The 16953-nt window shown below is 45.4% G+C and overlaps 1 protein-coding gene across 1 annotated transcript in view; it reads left to right on the top strand.

Moving 5' to 3' along the window:
* Positions 1-16953, top strand: part of SMOC2 (SPARC related modular calcium binding 2) — a 179658-nt gene that overhangs the window by 38623 nt on the left and 124082 nt on the right. Inside the window, exon 2 of the mRNA XM_058534294.1 lies at positions 5846-6017. Within this exon, the coding sequence (XP_058390277.1) occupies positions 5846-6017 (172 nt within the window). The remainder of the gene's footprint in view (positions 1-5845; positions 6018-16953) is intronic.

Genomic DNA, 16953 nt, shown 5'->3' with positions numbered 1-16953 from the left:
GAGAGTGCCAAGTGTGTCCTGCCTCCTTAAGTTTAAATGTCTGTCCATGGCCTTGCCTCTCTATTATTTCCACATCCCTACATCAGTTTGGTCAAACACCTTCTGTTTCCGTTGCCATGTGCCCTAGTAATTCTGCAGTGAGTCCCACGTGGTTACATTAACATAGCTCTTCAGGCAATAAACATTTATTGAGCACCAACTGTAGACAGACACTGTGCTGGGATGCTGAGGCCACAGAGATGAACACACGTTGTCTCTACTGTTCAAGAGTTATGGTCCAGTGGGCTCTAAAGCAATTGGTTGAGTGTCCACTATAAGGTTCTTCATATCCCAAAGTATATCCTTTCATAAGGCTGTAGCCTGAGAAAATCATGTCAATTGTTAAATATTCATTTGACCTGTTCCTTGATTCTAATTGGGATCCTGGATAAGAAACTGGCACTTAATTGTAGCTAAACTAATGAAGATAGTGCCTGCTCAAGGCTCAGTGAACCCTCTGTAAACACTTTTAAGTGATCAGAAGCATGATGAGACCCTCAGAGTGGGTGTGGTTTATAAGAGGGGAACCAGCTGCACTGCAGTATTTTATGGGGTATTCTACAATCTACCTTGTGCAGACAAGTCACCTCTGATCCACAGGAATAATGACCAAATGTTGACTAAGGTGATTTTTTGTTGCCAAAGATAATTTTTGCATTAGGGTAACACCATCCACATGATATTTTATTAAGAGGAGCTTTAGAATAACGAAGTTCTTACTGAATCTCAAATAAACATAAATCTGGAACAATTAATAACCCAAGAGATTTCTTGACTTATCTCCAAGAAGTACTAACAAAAAAATCTGTGTTCATCATTGAAATTAATATTGATGCGGAGGCAGGGAAGGAAATAAATAGAAAAGAACTGTTGTGGGAAAGGAGAAGAGATTTGTAGAGCAGGAGGCACAGCACAACACACGCCCGTCCCCGGCTGCGGGGCGCGGAACCTAACCCTCCCGGGCAGGATGGGACGTTGAAGAAGGAGCTGAGAATTCTGGGGAGAGTTGGGTCCGGGGATCAAAGGCCAGACAGGAGTCTATGCAAACACTTAAAAAAGTCTTATGTCCACTCAAACTAAACAGTGGAGGCAGCACGGTAAATAAAGAGAAAAGCAGCAACGGCCTGTATGTCTCCTGTTTTCATCTCAGTGGGTCTGAACTGTGGTTTCCATGTCCTTCCTGCCCACAAGAAGCATCTGGAACCCGCAGCCCTGAGTGTCTCAGTAAGGCTGTTGGGACTGTGTTTCTCTTGGTTGCATCTCAGACCCAAGAGGTCTGTCTCGGTTCCCGACGCAAGGTGGACCATTCTCCTGGTGCCTGGTGCTCAGTGACGTTGCTCCAGCCCCTGCGTCCCCCTCCCCCAGATCTGTTGCCCCATCTGTCGGCTCCTCCTCTCCTGTCAGAGGCGCCTCCTCTCCATCGACCCTGAGACAGGGCTGAGACCTCATTTTCTTCCTCCTCCTTCCTTGAAAACCCTGCCATCTCCTCTTGACCTGGGGATTGTGTGTAGTCCTAGATGGCGTGGGGCTTCTGTGTGGTCCCAGGTGATATGGCCTCCAGTAAAATGCCTGGCAGAGAGCGGTCACTCAGTAATTATCTAATAAGTTCAATTCAAGCTGAATCTGACCTTTGAGCTACCTGAGAACGATGAGGCTTTTTCCTTAATTAGAGAGAATGAAAAGGAGGCAAAGACAGTTAAAATACTGAAGCTGCATGTTTTTTTTGGGTGAAGAAAATTGGCCCTGAGCTAAGATCTGTGCCAGTCTTACTTTATTTTGTATATGGGACGCAGCCACAGCATGGCTTGACAAGTGGTGCATAGGTCTGCACTCGGGATTCGAACCTGTGACCCCCCCAGGCCACCAAAGCAGAGGGCACAAAGGTAACCACTACCCCACCAGGCCGGCCCCAGAAGCAGGGTGTTTTTAAAAGACACACAAATTGGCTTACATTACTTCCAGCAAACGAATGAATGAATGAATGAGTGAGTGAATGAATAAAGTCGCAATCTCTCTGGGAGAAAATATCCTGCATCAAATTGTGCTTCTCTTTCATATTTACACTTCACTTTGCAGGGTTGAAAACACAATTTCCACATTTGCATCTAGATTGAGGTTCTCTGTTTTACTAATAAGTAGAGAACTCTGCTGAAATCTGAGGAAGCTCAGGCTTTAAAATGAAGAAATTGCTCTTTAGAACAGGCTTGCATTTGTAACCACTCTCCCCCCTGTCCCTCGGTTGCTCTCAAAATTATTTACCTCTCAAACCCCACCAGATCCTCCCACAGCGCCGAGCCCCTCACTGCCTCACTGCGCTTCTGTTCCACCTTCCTCCCTCAGCGTGTGAGCCTCGTCCTTGGATCAAGCAAACACTCATGGAAGCTATAGTCACTTTCTAGTGACCTATTATTTAGAAAGTTCTTGCTTTTGCAAGTCTTATAGCTGCAGAATTACATATTTCAGAGGGTTTTTTCTTAATATTACCCATACCATATATTTCATTTCATAAACAGTAAAAAAGTCTTCGATCAGTATTGCAATGGGAAAATCCATCTATGTTAAGATTTGAAGAGTATTTGAACCTGTTTCTTAAACATTGGGACTTTCTTCCAGCTTTCTCTCTGGCTTAAACCCGTGCATTTTTTAAGCAAAACACAGATCCTGCTTTTGATCCACGTGCCTTTGACTTACGTGGTTCCCAGAGCAAGAGCTGCTTGGTGTCCAGACAGAGTCTGAGTGCAGCTGCACGGCTGTCCTCTGCCTCTCTCTGCGCACCTGTGCAAACAGCGCTCCTCTGTGAGAAGAAAGGAAATGCCAGCCCTTGCAACTCTGAGGTTGAGGGTTTTTTTTTAAGAGTTTCACTCAAGGTCCAATTGACTTCTTTCTAAATTTGGCAAAGTGCCTTTTATAAACTTAATTCGTTTGAAGACCCTCAAACAAGTTCTTTTAATAGACAGTGAATTCTTGAGAATAGGACTATTTCATTTTCCTTAATGGGCTTTGCTTCCTCAGGAATAGAGCTCCGCTGAAAGCCCACTTTCCTCCCCGCAGTCTCGCTTGGAACCTAGTTGCTAGTAAAATTAGGGATGGGAGAAATGTGCATGAAATGTGTGTTCTCTTATTTCTGACAAAGAATAGTTCCATTGTTGGTTCTACACCATTAAATTATCAAGATTATGGTCAAATTCCAAATGACTGAATGCTGGGATTTTTTTTTTATTAAAAGGGGTAGAGGCTGTCTCTCTCCATTTAGAGAAAATGGTAATTACAATGTCTTATCCTAAGTCACCTGCATTTCCTCACTTAGGATTTTAGGAAATACAAATAGACCACCTCTCAAACACAAAAACCAGCAGGATTTAGGTTATTCCATCTTTTCATCTAAAACAGAAGATGGGGCGGGCGAGACCAGGCCCTGTGATGACTGGTCCTGAGCGTGTTTCCTGCTCCCATCTGTTCCTCCGTGTCTCTCCCTCTCCACCTCTCTCCCTCTCAGCCTCTCCCCATCTCCCCCTCTCTTCCTCTCTTGCGCAATGCTTCAGCGCAGGGCCAGCTGTGTGTTCTGAGAACAAGTCCATCAGAACTCTCCAGTGCTTTGAGGGGAGGAATGAGGCAATGGATTTCAGTGGGTGGCTGGACATCCTCAGGCACAACAAGCCCAGGGTCCTCATATCTTGGGAGATGCATGCCCCCAGGGGCACGCCTCCATTTGGCTGCAAAGTTAAAAATGCAGCATTTCAGGTGATGTGAAAAAACCAGCCTTGAAACTCCTTAGTGATGCAATTCAGTCGAATGCAATATGTGCTGCTCTATCCATTTTTAAGTAAAAGAACAAATTTTTGCAAACCCCCCCTGAATAGGCAGTGATCTCTTTTCACTTGCCTCTGGGCTAAAATAAGCATGGACTGTTTCAGCAAGTTACTTTACTCTCAGGAAAAACTAGAGCATGCCGTGTGAATTTGAGCTAATTTGAAAAGTCAGTGTCTCCTGTGTCCTGGAGGCCCCACTGGATGCAGCCGTCATCTCCCAGTGCTAGTCACCCATCTCTTGGCTGAAGCCTTCATCCAGAAATCTGGAAAATGACCCCCCTGGAGCAGTTTTTCCAGCTCTCAAAGAACACGTTGAGAGATTATTACCCACACCTTCCTGGCCACCGTGCACTCTGCCCTTCCTGCCTGGGACCCCAGGACCTGGGCTGTGAGAACCCCCCGGACTCTGTGAGGGATGTGGTCCCCAGGCAGTCCGTCCCGCCATGGGGTCATTCTTCCTTCCCTGGCTTCGTCTCAGCATCTTTCAACAGTGCCAGTGAGGACCCTCCGAGCTGCAAGAGGAGAGTTCTGCGATCTTCTCAAGGGATGAAGCATCCTCAGGGAATTTCCTTTTTGTCTCTTACTGATGCGAGAGCAAGTTGAGGAGCATCCCTGAACTTTTGCTAAACTCCATTCCTATTTTTCCTCCGGCTCAGGCTGGAAGAGGGGATGGGTCATTTTGAACAGAGCTCTCTCAACTTTATAAACATTCCTGGGGCAAACGACGCCAAATAAACCTGTTCAAATATACACGGTACCCGCAGGGTCCAAACACGCCTGTAGAGCGTTTAGTAACAGTACCCGCAGGGTCCAAACACGCCTGCAGAGCGTTTAGTAACAGTACCCGCAGGGTCCAAACACGCCTGCAGAGCGTTTAGTAACAGTACCCGCAGGGTCCAAACCCGCCTGTAGAGTGTTTAATAATAACTGCAGCTCTGAGCTTTCTATGTTTTCCTTTCTTTCTTTCCTTTAATGAATTGCTACTGCTCCATAAAGCAGAGAAAACACCTTTGTGGGCAGGCGATAGGCCAGTGACCAAGGCCAGGAGGACTTCACTCGTCCTGTGGGACCAAGCTGTCCAAGCGCTTCCTGAGACTCGCCTTCACGTTCGCTGCTCCGTCTGGCACGACGGAGGACTGGGCAGGACTGGGGCTGGGACGCGTGGGCGGGCTGGGAAGTCCGGCAGTGGGCAGGGAGCGCTGTCCGTCCTCAAGGAGGGCAGGTGTGGATCTGAGACCTCTCTGGAGACACCCTTAGCTCTGAAGCTGTGTGTCCAGGCCGTCAGAGGGAGCGAAGGCAATAACGGGAATCCTGCAGTGGTAGCAGGAACCGCAGGGCGTGGGGGCCACTGGGGCAGTCTCAATGGGCTCCTTCGGGTAGTCTCGGTGCCTGCACTACCTTGAAGTCCTGGGGGTCAGGCCCTGACTTCCGTGTCCGCTCCGCGCTGTGGGTGTCACGTGCCAAGCGTGGAGTGGTAAGAGGCAAGTCATAGAAATAAGCAGCTTCCTCCCGAGCACAAGCATTTATTCAGAAAGTGGTAAACTAGTCCACATGGGTAATACACGAACGGCTCCTCGGAGGTAGGTTTAATTAGGAGAGACGATCTCCCAATTCCAGGTGGACAGCGGACTCCTGACACTCGTAACTTCCAAGATGATGGCAAAACATGCACTTGAATTTACAAATTAAAAGAAAAGCATTGTCACATCCAGTCTATGAAAGGTAAAACAGAGTACACACGCATCCCGTTACAGACTTAAACAGAGTCACACACCATTTAGTATCATATTCAGGGATTCAGCCACCAAACACTGACAGAGAATTATCATTTACCAAGGTTTCTGAAACAGACAATGGCTTAGAATTTTCAGAGATTTCCACGATGTTTCTGGCAGCGGTTCCATTCCTCGACTTGAAGTGGCCTTAGACGCCTTCTGTTTTCTGCTGCTCTGCACATTTCTTTACATTTGTCTGCCTTCTTTTTTTTCTCCCCCAAGTTTTTGAGAGTTGACCAAGATAAGGACAAAGACTGCAGCCTGGACTGCGGAGGCTCTCCTCAGAAACCTCTCTGTGCCTCTGACGGAAGAACCTTCCTGTCTCGCTGTGAATTTCAACGTGCCAAATGCAAAGACCCTCAGTTAGAAATTGCTTATCGAGGAAATTGCAAAGGTGAGTTGCTATTTGATCATTCTTTCAAAGATTGGTAGAGCATCGTTAAAATATAAGTACATGTATTTTATTTCCATCTTTGCTAATTTTTTTTTTTTTTTTTGGTGAGGAAGAGTATCCCTGAGCTAACATCTGTTGCCAATCCTCCTGTTTTTGGTGGGCTAACATCCATGCCCATCTTCCTCTGTTTTATATGGGACGCCTGCCACAGCATGGCTCGACAAGCAGTGCGTTGGTCTGCACCTGGGATCTGAACCTGCAAACCCCGGGCCACCGAAGCAGAGCTCGAGAACTTAACTGCTATGCCACCCGGCTGGCCCCCCATCTTTGCTAAATTTTTATATGTAAGAACTCAAGGGTTTTATGTTTGTGAATTTTTTTCAGAGCATGTAAGGAAGGAGAGTAATTTCTACGAATCTCAAGAGGAAAGTCATTTTTAAAACTTGTTTAATGCTCTCTTTTCTTAGAATGTTTTATGCCATCACAACACACATTTATCCAAGAGTTTCACAGAATGTTTCCAAAGTTTTCTAAAATTATTCTCACTGAAGTGTATTATTGCTTCTTTCAATTCTTTCTCCTCTTAGCAAAGCGGATGTATCAATAGCACCTGTGCCAAATTCAATGATATTTTCTGTGTTCATTTTACACTTGTAATTTTCAGTTTTCCTGAATTAGGAATCAGATTTATAGTTAACTGATATGCTTAGAGCAAAATATTGAGATGCTTCCCGTGTTAATGAAGGGTTTGACTCAGCAAAATACCCTGATGTTTCAAACACAAATAGAGTCGTGTTCAAGAAGAGATTTGCCTTCTTTTTCTTATTATCTAGGAAAAAAGACCACACAGACTAAATCGCCTTTGCCATAATGTTCTGCGTTGTCTAGCTATTTGCTCCGACAATCCTCTTAAACAAAGCAGAACTCCGGCAGTCGCAGGGTCTACTGTCTCAGCCCCATGGTGGCCAGGTTTTGGATAATTTGTTCTTTCTTCCTTTTGTGATGCGATATATCCTAGGTGAACAGATCTGAGTCCCTCCCCCACACACAGAGACAGAACTTTGCATTGCTCCTTACACGTGGACGTTGCTCCTGCTGACATCTGAGAAAAGCTCTGCATCCTCAGCTCTAGGGCTCTGGCAGCAGATCCGCACAGTACTCCCTCTGGGGCCTTGGTCTGTGCCTGTGACAAGCCCTTTCTGCCCTGTGTGTCTGCGGCAACATCTGCAGGCTCTGGACCAGGAGCTGACTTCCTGTGAGTGGGTACCTGTGGTGTTGAGGAATTTTTTTCTGCCTTCGTGGTTTGCTCAAAATCAAAGTATTTTAGGACTCTTAGCATTTAAACGCCACAGGAAGGCCAGGGCATAAGACAAAGGGGGTGGTGGGCTCTCCAGCCAGAGGCCCTGGGACAGTTACCCCCTCCGTGAGAGTAGAGCAGAGGAGGGCACTGCAGAGCTGAGCCCTGTTCCTATCTCTGGTCAGAACGCTGCTTCTCCAATGTTAACGGCGCGAGGGTGTGATTCCTCCTCTTACACTAAGAGAGTGATAACGATCCTAGGGCGGAAGCCCAGCAGAGGAAAACACGAGGACAGACCAGGAGGGGGTGGGAGAGAAGAAGGTTGAGCGGGTATTGGAAAGCTGGAATGTTAGCTTTTGGAGTTTGTGCTGACCTGGTGGGAAATGGGAAGCTGTAGATGGCTGAGGCAGAAGAAGGATGGATGTGAGTCGATCTGCGCAGAGAACGTGCGTCCTGCTTCCCCACGCCTCCTGGCTCCTTCCTACCTCCTCTGTGCCTTTGACCAGGGGTGCCCAGGCCCCCAGGTGACCAGTGCCATCGTGGGTCAGCCTTGGTGTGCTTAAACCCCGGCCTGCTCCAAAAAGGGTGCCCAAAGTGAAGGAATCAGCTACTGCCAAATGGAAAATGTAATTTTAATTCAATTTCAATGTGCTACTGAGTTTACAAGGAAAAAAACACAACGAACAAATTATTTGACTCATACTTTAAATAAAGGTACTACTGTGGGTGTATCATACCTGAATCCCAAAACCCAGGCTTAAAGATGCTAAAGTGAGCTTCCTGGGCCATGTGGGACCGAGTGACTCAACGTGTGGCCCCAGGACCGGCCACATCAGCATCAGCTTGGGGCTGCTTAGAGGGGCCAATACTTGGGACCCACCCCAGACCTCAAAATCAATCTCAGAGGGCGGGGCTTAGAATATGTGTTTAACCAGCTCTCCAGGTAATTCCTGAGAGCACCTCCGGACCCGAGGGAGCTCTCGCCCATTGGGACAGCTGGTCTGTGATGGGAGTGAAGCCCACTGACGCTCCAGCAGGCCTGAGTACCCAAGAACTGAATCTACGAAAAGTGTTCTCTTTTACTTCTGGCCCAAAAAGAAAATAGTGGTATCTTGGAAGACACATTAAAAGTAAAGAACTATAATTTTTGTTCGACAAACCAATATGGTTCACAAATTAAATTTTCCTTTAGTAAGGAAAATGGTTTAAAAAATGTTAAAAAACAGAAATGAAATATCTTTCTATAGTAAATTTCCATAAAAGTAAAGACAAAGATAATTCAAGTTAGCTGGATTTGGAATTATTTCATTGAATTAGATACACTTATATGAACTATCTACAATAAAAAACATACTGAAATTTTGAATTTAGAAGCAGCAAGCTGGATTCTTTGTTTAGCTAAAGAATATTTGCTCTAGCTTTCTTTGTGTTGATGGGGGAAGGCAGAACATACCTTTAAAACAGCCTTTTGTGGGGCTGGCCTGGTGGTGCAAGCGGTTAAGTGCGCGCACCCCTCTGCGGCGGCCCGGGGTTTGCTGGCTCAGATCCGGGGCACGCACCGACGCACCACTTGGCAAGCCATGCTATGACGGCATCCCATATAAAGTGGAGGAAGACGAGCATGGATGTTAGCTCAGGGCCAGTCTTCCTCAGCAAAAAGAGGAGGATTGGCAGATGTTAGCTCAGGGCCAATCTTCCTCACACACAAAAAAATATAAAATAAAACAGCCTTTTGTAAGTGAAAAATTATTTTTTCTCCCTAAATATCTATTGCCATCCATAGAAAACAGCAGAAAATAACTTATCAGATCTCATCTACCTGAAGTTCCATAGTTCTAGATCATTATTTTGTCCGTGTAGCTGTTTTCTCTGTGGTCATTTAGGTTTTAGTAAACTATATGCTGTTTTTAATTTCCTTGGAGAAAACGAATGAAAATTCTCAGATTCATTTAATGGGGATACAGACACACACACACACACACCATCTTAGTTTGCTCGAGTGGACAATTGCTATTCCTTGAGGTAGCTTCATTGTAGATGATTCTAAAATTATATGATGGTTTAGCTTCAACCTGATCTTTTTCAGTATATTCTGCTATGTTACTTAGTATTAATAAATTTAGTAAATCAACACTTTCTTCTTATTGGATGACTCTTCTCATTGGAGAATGAGTGGATTCTATTCTCCATCAGATAAGGTTTCAGGCCTTCTCTCTGCACTGGATTTGATTCCAGTTCCCAGGCACTCAGGGACGGTGTAAGAACCTTTAGTTCATGACAGCATCGTATAGCCTGGAACCAGCCTCCTCCCTGCTCTAAAAAGGCCTGGGTGAGCCTTTTCTGAGGACCCCAGATGCTGGCACCACGCAGCTCTCCTCAGACCGTCCTTTCACGTGGATTGTGGTGTCCCACAGAGGTGGGACAGCTCACACTGCTCGAGGTGAGGTGGCGCCCCTGTCATGGAGGCCACCAACCACAGAGCCTCCCAACCTTCTTCCAACTCTGGAACTTTCTATACTTTGCATTCAACAGAGACTGGGTCAGCCCAGGCATTTGGAGATCGAATACTCATTTAAGAAGCAATTGTCAAACCCAGGGACGCATGCCCACCAGGAACGACATGCCGTGTTCCGCAGTTTGCTTGTCAACCACAGACAGCTCTACTCTCAGAGTTCTCACACCGTTTACTAGGAAGGACAGCGTGCCTGGACAACTGTCCCAGCATTGAAACGAGCTCCAGTGTGCTTCACCACGTACTGAGAAACAAGAAGTGATTTGAAAATAAACTGAAATGTCAGGTGATCTACTCTTCAGAGAAGCTTCTAGAAGCAACCGCCTGTGCTGACTTAGCTTGTGAAAACAAGTGCTGTGGAAGTGGTGGCTAAGTTTGAGTTCTATGTTCCTTTTTCTTGCCCTATTCCTCTAGATAACCCCAATCAAATATTCTGTTGGAGGGCCACGAGGAAGCTGTCAGATTAAGCCTCTGTGTTAGCCATGCCCTGGATGGGCCTCTGTGACCGATAAACAGGACTGAGACCAGAGAACCCCTTCCGTCTCTCTGGGTGGAAATCCGACGCCGGAGGCCCCTGCATCCCATAGCTTGCTGAGGTTGCTCTCTGGAGCCTTTTCCTTCAGAGCTCTGCCCTGCCCACCTGCAGGCCAGCGTTGGATGGCTTTTGGACAAGGAGGGCAGTACATTTGATTTAAACAAGGACGTCCTCTTTGGTAGCATCATTGTTGGCTTATTTGTGTTTGGATCCAGCCTAAGTTTTCTGGATAATTTCCTTGGTGGAGATTCTCACTTCACTAAACAAATTTCATGATGAAAATTTGTGACACAAAAAATGTGATAAGAGAGAAGTAGGTAAAAATAAAACTTACCTCACAAAAGCAAGTTTAATTTAAATCAAAAGGATTAAAATAAAAAGAATGCACAGATACCTCCGGACCTCAAAATCGTTTATTTGGTGCTTTACCTGCCGAGGGGAGCAAATATTAGAGTTACTTATATTTGCTGCCATATGTTGTATTTTAACATCACTGAGCATTGTGCACCTCTGCTATGCTAGATTTGGGGTGCAGGGTTGGGGCTCTGAAGCCTCTGCTTTCAGCCCTCATTTTGTGGGTAATTTGAGTCCGTTCCACGCTGGGGGCTGCCCTGAAAAGGAGTTTCCAGTCTTTAATCAGAATTATCCTACAGAAGCAGCCTTTCGCCTGGATTCTGGCTCACGGCAGGAATAAGACCTCATCTTAGGGGATTGGCTCCTTCCTACAGCCTGGCTTACTTTGCCAGTTGCCAACCCCGTCCCCTGAAGTCCAGCGTGTAACACCACCCAGCCTGCCCAGGGCACCAAATGCAGCAGAAATGGTTCACGGTGAATGAAAGAAGGTCATGCTGAACCATGGTGCTGACCGGCCCTGGAGACAGGTGTCCTGGCTGCCCCCAGGCAAATCATGCTGCTCTATTCCTCTGTTCTCTAAGAGCACAAATATTGCAAATTCCACAACATACCCAGGTCAAGAGCTTTCTTCCCTGAGTGTGAGAAAGGGAGAGTAAGATGGAAATGTCCCTGACATCACTTCAAGTATTACAGATAACCATCCAGATTTTTCCCCAAATTATTCCTGGTGTTGCAACTGGCTAGATTATCACAGTATCAGCTTGGCGAATGCCAAGTTGCGTATTTTGAGGGCATTTTCACGTAGCTGATGGGTGACAGTTCCGTAGGCCTGTCTCTCCTGGATGTACTAGTTTGGAAACAACAATTAAAATATTTCAGTCCTTATTCAATTAAATTGGATTAAAATGTTTTATGCATTTCATATTATGATTTCACCATTGACCTTGAATAGAGTTGCAGTGGTTTCCACTGATGGATTTTTCTCATATTTTCTTAGAAATTTGTGGAGTTTGTGTTTTCAGAACTCAGCAAACACATTAATATTTTTCTTTTGATCTGAGACCATTGGGGCTGTCTTTCTTTTCAACAAAATTTCTGGTATTGAATAAAAAAGCCAAAAAAATAAAATAAAAATCAAATGCCAGGAGACCTTGGAACTATTTTGAGATTTCTGGAAACAAAATTATAATGGATATCTGACAAAAGCAAATTCCTTGGAGATTTCCAAGACCCAGAGCTTTATAATGGACCAGTTTGTACGGAAAGGAACGTCGTTACAAGATGCTTCCCGATATGCAATATTCGCCCATCCTTGTCTGCGGCCAAGGTCGCACAGGCATTGTCGCCGTCCTTACTGCAGCGGAGTTTCTCTGAGGGTCACAGCAGCGGCCGGCACACGTACGACGACACGCAGGAATCAGCGATATCGCTGTGGAGACAGATGGTGTCTCCACAGCACGGATGAATGAATTGTCATTGCTATTACCCTTACGAAGAGCTGCTATTATTCTGTCCCTGCGAGAACCCCCAGAGTGATGCGCACAGGGAGTTGAGTCTGGCGGGATAGCAGTTATGGGTGGCGACGCCGCCTGTTTGCCTTCGGGGCCCTCCCCGCGTCTGCTCTGGGTCCACGACCAGGCGTTCCCCTGGCACTCCCTCGGGAAAGCCGCTTCCTCAGGGCCCGTCTGCGTGCTGCCGCAGCCTCCCCGGAACCTTCTCTGCAGCTCTGCGGAGCCCTGCTGACCGCCTGGGTCTCGTCGGTGGTGGTCAGAGCAGTCATTCGGGGTCACTCTTTCCCTAACATTGTTTTCTAGTTGCGGGGCGCCCGCCACGGGACCCTGCACGGTGAGGAACAGCGAGGGCACAGGTGTCCCGGGGAGACTCCGCGGTCCGCGCCCGGGCGCCAGGCCCAGGGGCGGCCCTCAGCTGGCGCGGGCCTCCCGGGACCCCGCCATCCGGGGGCGCCTGTAGACGGGCGTCTGGGTGACGCGGGGCGGTGTGCGCTCTGGAGAATCCGCGGGAAGAGGCTCCCGCGCACGTGCGTTTTTGAGAACTCAGCGGAGGGCTGCAGCCCACAGACGGCGCCAACAGGGCTTATCCTGCGGGAACCTAAGGAGGCTTTCAAGTGCGCAGCCCGAAGGTGTTTGTCACCCCATCTATACAGTAATGCCATCTCAGTGTCCTCTGTGTATTTCTACTTAAATTTTATTAAAATATCTGATATAAAAGCCAGCAGTCCTAACTGCCCTGCGACCTAGTAACAGCTTTTTGTGTCTGTCCATGATAATCATTTTGCCTCTCGCCTTCCCGCCTGGGGCTTGAGGAGGAGGCACAGCCTGTGTGGTTCTCCACGCGGGTGCTCAGAACAGAGGCACGTCAGAGCCCCAGTGCAGCCTGATCAGGGTTGGGGGGATAGTCCAGGATCTGTACTTGGCAAGCTTCCAGGTGTTTGATGCCCACTCAAGTTCAAGAATTTCAGAACCCCTGCACAGAGCACCAGACCAGGATGCAGCTGTTGGTTTCTCAAACTGACCAGTCCGGGGCCCCACACGTCTGCACCTGTCTTCTCATCTCTAAAATAGGGTAGTTGGATCAGATGAACACTAAGAATTTTCTGTCTGAAGATTTTTCTGATCATAAAAATGTGCTCCTAAGAAGCCTTTACTTACATGCAGAGAGCCAAGAAATGGGCTGGGAGGCTCTGTCACCTCCCATTTTCCTTAAATTTCCTATGACGTTGCCTTTGAAGAAGGCAGAACAATCTGGATGTTCCCACGTATCTTCCCCTGGAGGCGTGGTTAACCCACAAAAGAGGCACCTAGCACTAGTGTAGTTCTGGGACTATAAATCAGTTGCTAACCTGCTATTGTTTTCCTCAGTGAAACAGGTATTTCCATGAAAGAAGTCTATAAAGGGTGTGTAGTGTGTGTGTATGTGTATCGTGTGTATCTGTGTATATGCACATGCATGTGTTTATGTGTGTGCATGTATGTGTGTGCGTGTGTGTGCATGTGTGCGTGTGTGTGTGTGTGGCTCTCTTTTCTCTCCGAGTCTCCTAAGACGAGTCTTGTTCTGCTCCAGGCCATATCTAAGTTAGGCTTCTTTCTTCGCGCAGACATGCTGCAATAACTGTTAAGCATGGTGGTGTCCTAGGACTTTTTAACCATATCTACACTTGTCTCTTGCAGAAACCCTACCTAAATCATGTTTACCTTAACTCTTTTATGGTATTCTAATAGGTCTGATGTTTTGAAATGTCCTTCTTTATAGACTAAAGTAGACACAACAAGAGGGAGTGACATGGATCTCAGGTTCAAGCTATGATCAGAAACACAAGGGAATGTTTTTGGAATGTTATGTGAAATAAAAAAGTCTTTTCTCTATTTGTTTTAGCAATGCCTATAGTTTCAAAGCGTGAGCTCATCAGGAAAGCTGGGGAGAACTGCAGCATAGCCTTAGTGTCTGCCCCAGGAAGGTTATAGTCAAACTTCACAAGGAAAGATTGGTGACATTTGCACAATGATCTGTTCTGATGTGTTGACAGTCGTGGTTCTCAGTTATCAGAGAGATGGTTATGACCAGTTGTTTCCTGTATAAATGTTGTAAAAACTGTCTGAATACTTTAATATATTCTTTCAATAGTTTGCAATTTATCTTAATTTTTTTCCTTTGTGACTTGGCAACCCCAATTCTGTATTTAAGATTTTCCTATTATAATTTATTTCTGACTTTATGCATTTAAAATGATAATATTTATTTAAAATGAAAACTCAGGTCCTTTTCTCCTCTAGCTCTAAAATGCTGTGGTCAGGGGATGGTTTTGACGGATTTATAGCATCACTGCTTTGGCTGACCGGCTGCAGATTGGCGGATGGGGTGCCTCGCTTGTAATTCTGCTCGTCTTTTATCACAGTGCATCCATCTATGTTAAAAAGAGAAGGAATATTTTATTTATGCCAAAGAGCATTGCAGCACAGAATTCTCAAATTTTCTCAGAATCTGGCCTTCAAAATTATGGGTGGGTAAAATATTACAACTTTTTGATGCCAATAAAAATAAAAACAAAAGACATGTCACTCACAAGGCTATCGTTTCTGTGGCCACTCCCACGAGAGAGCATGTTTGCTTGGTGTGGTTGTGTTCCCTTATCCGGCTCAGACTGTTCTAATGCCAACCTCTCTATGCTGGGTCCCATGCTGGGTCATGAGAATACAGCAGTGGCAACTGTCTGGACCTCAGAGACATAACCATTTAATTACCATTCTAGATTCAGAGTCAGTGGGTCTGTTGATCAGAAAAATAGCCAATCGAGCCTTTCATTCAATATTATATAAATGGGACTCTAAAATAATTCCATATTCCCAAGGTTTCTGCCTTAGGAAGCAGCTGTTGAATGTCATGGAATGGTCATCTCAGGTGTAAGCTAACATGTCTCGGAGGGTGGACACAGGAAGAGTTAAATGAAAACTTGATTCACTTGTTTCTAGTTAGCATGTCTATGTTATCCTGTTGTGTGGTGGACAGGAGTCCCCACAAGAAGAACTCTCCAGACTTAGGGACCATTGAGTTGAGGATCACCTATCAACATCACTGTTCAGTGACCTTGTTCTGGTCAAGATTTCTCAGCTCCTTTCCACTGCTGCTCTCCAAAATTTCTGCATAAAATGTTCAGAAAGCTATCTCTTCCAATTATTGCTCAATTCTATTTTGAGGGATTTTAGCAAAGTAGGAAATTATTTGCTTCTTGTTTACATGAAAACCATCATTAGAAATAATCACAATAAAACGTTGTTTATTTCTAGTTTATAGCAAGCATTGCATTTTCATAGTTTCTGTGACTAATGTATCTTCTTAATGAGTAAACAAGAAATCCCATTGGAAAAGGAATCTATTTTACTTTGCAATTGAGAGACAAAAATTAACAACCAGGTAAATAAATGGCTTACAAAACTCATTATTATTAACGAACAACTTATCAAAAAAAATTCTATTAAAAATCTGTTGTTAGAGGGGCCAGCCTGGTGGTGTACGTGGTTAAGTGCGCATGCTCCGCTGCGTCGGCCTGGGGTTTGCCAGTTTGGATCCTGGGTGCGCACTGATGCACTGCTTGGCAAGCCATGCTGTGGTGGCATCCCATATAAAGTTGAGGAAGATGGGCATGGATGTTAGCTCAGGGCCAGTCTTCCTCAGCAAAAAAAGGCGGATTGGCAGATGTTAGCTCAGGGCCGATCTTCCTCACACACACACACACAAAAATCTGTTGTTAGAAATGCCTTGCTAAGCATAATGAAGAAATTCTTTATTTACAAAGTCCTTGCTCTTTCAGATAAGAACAAAAAGTTTCTAAAAATATATAATCAAATTTTTGCCAAAGAGTTTTTCTTTGATCTAGTAAAAAGTGATTAAAGTCTTTGATTAGAAGGTTAAATTAACAATTTGATTTAATTAAGATATTACCATTATAATTTTCAGTTAAGATGGATTTTCCTATAAGATAAAAATTGACCATAGTTTAAAAATTACTATGAGCCAAAAATTTACAAGGTACCACTTCATACCCACTAGGATGGCTATACCGATTAACAATGAAAAAGACAGAAAATAAAGACTGGTGAGGATGTGGATAAATTGGAACCCTTGTACACTTTTGGTAGGAAAGTAAAACAGTTCAGCTGTTGTGGAAAACAGTTTGGTGGTTTCTCTATAAGTGAAACACAGAATTACCCTATGACCCAGAAATTCCACTCCCAGGTTACATCCAAAAGACTTGAGAACAGATATTCAAACAAAAACTCGTACATGAGTGCCCATAGCAGCATTTCACACAGCCAGAAGGTGGAAACAACCCAGACGTCCACTAACAGAACAGCAGATAAGCGCACTGTGGCCCATCCACACAATGGGATGTGATTCAGCCCTGAGAAGGAGTGAAGCACCGACACAGGCTGCAACATGATGAACCTTGAAAACATGCAAGTTTCATCCAGCCACAAAGGCCATATGTCTTATGATTCCATTCATATGAAATGTTCACAATAGGCAAATGCATGAGGACAGAGAGCAGGTCAATGGTGGCCTGTGTTGGAGGAGGGGGAAACAGGGAGTGACTTCTCAATGGGCACGGGGTTTCCTTTTGGGGTGAAGAGAATGTTTTGGAATGGGATAGAAGTGATTGTTGCACAACATTGTGGATGTACTGAATGCCACTGAGTTATACACTTTAAAATGGTAAAATGAT

This window comes from Diceros bicornis, chromosome 39, assembly GCF_020826845.1.
Source record: "Diceros bicornis minor isolate mBicDic1 chromosome 39, mDicBic1.mat.cur, whole genome shotgun sequence".
NCBI classification, from domain to species: domain Eukaryota; kingdom Metazoa; phylum Chordata; class Mammalia; order Perissodactyla; family Rhinocerotidae; genus Diceros; species Diceros bicornis.
Note: the sequence above shows the minus strand (reverse complement) of the source record. Positions and strands in the feature narration are given on the sequence as shown.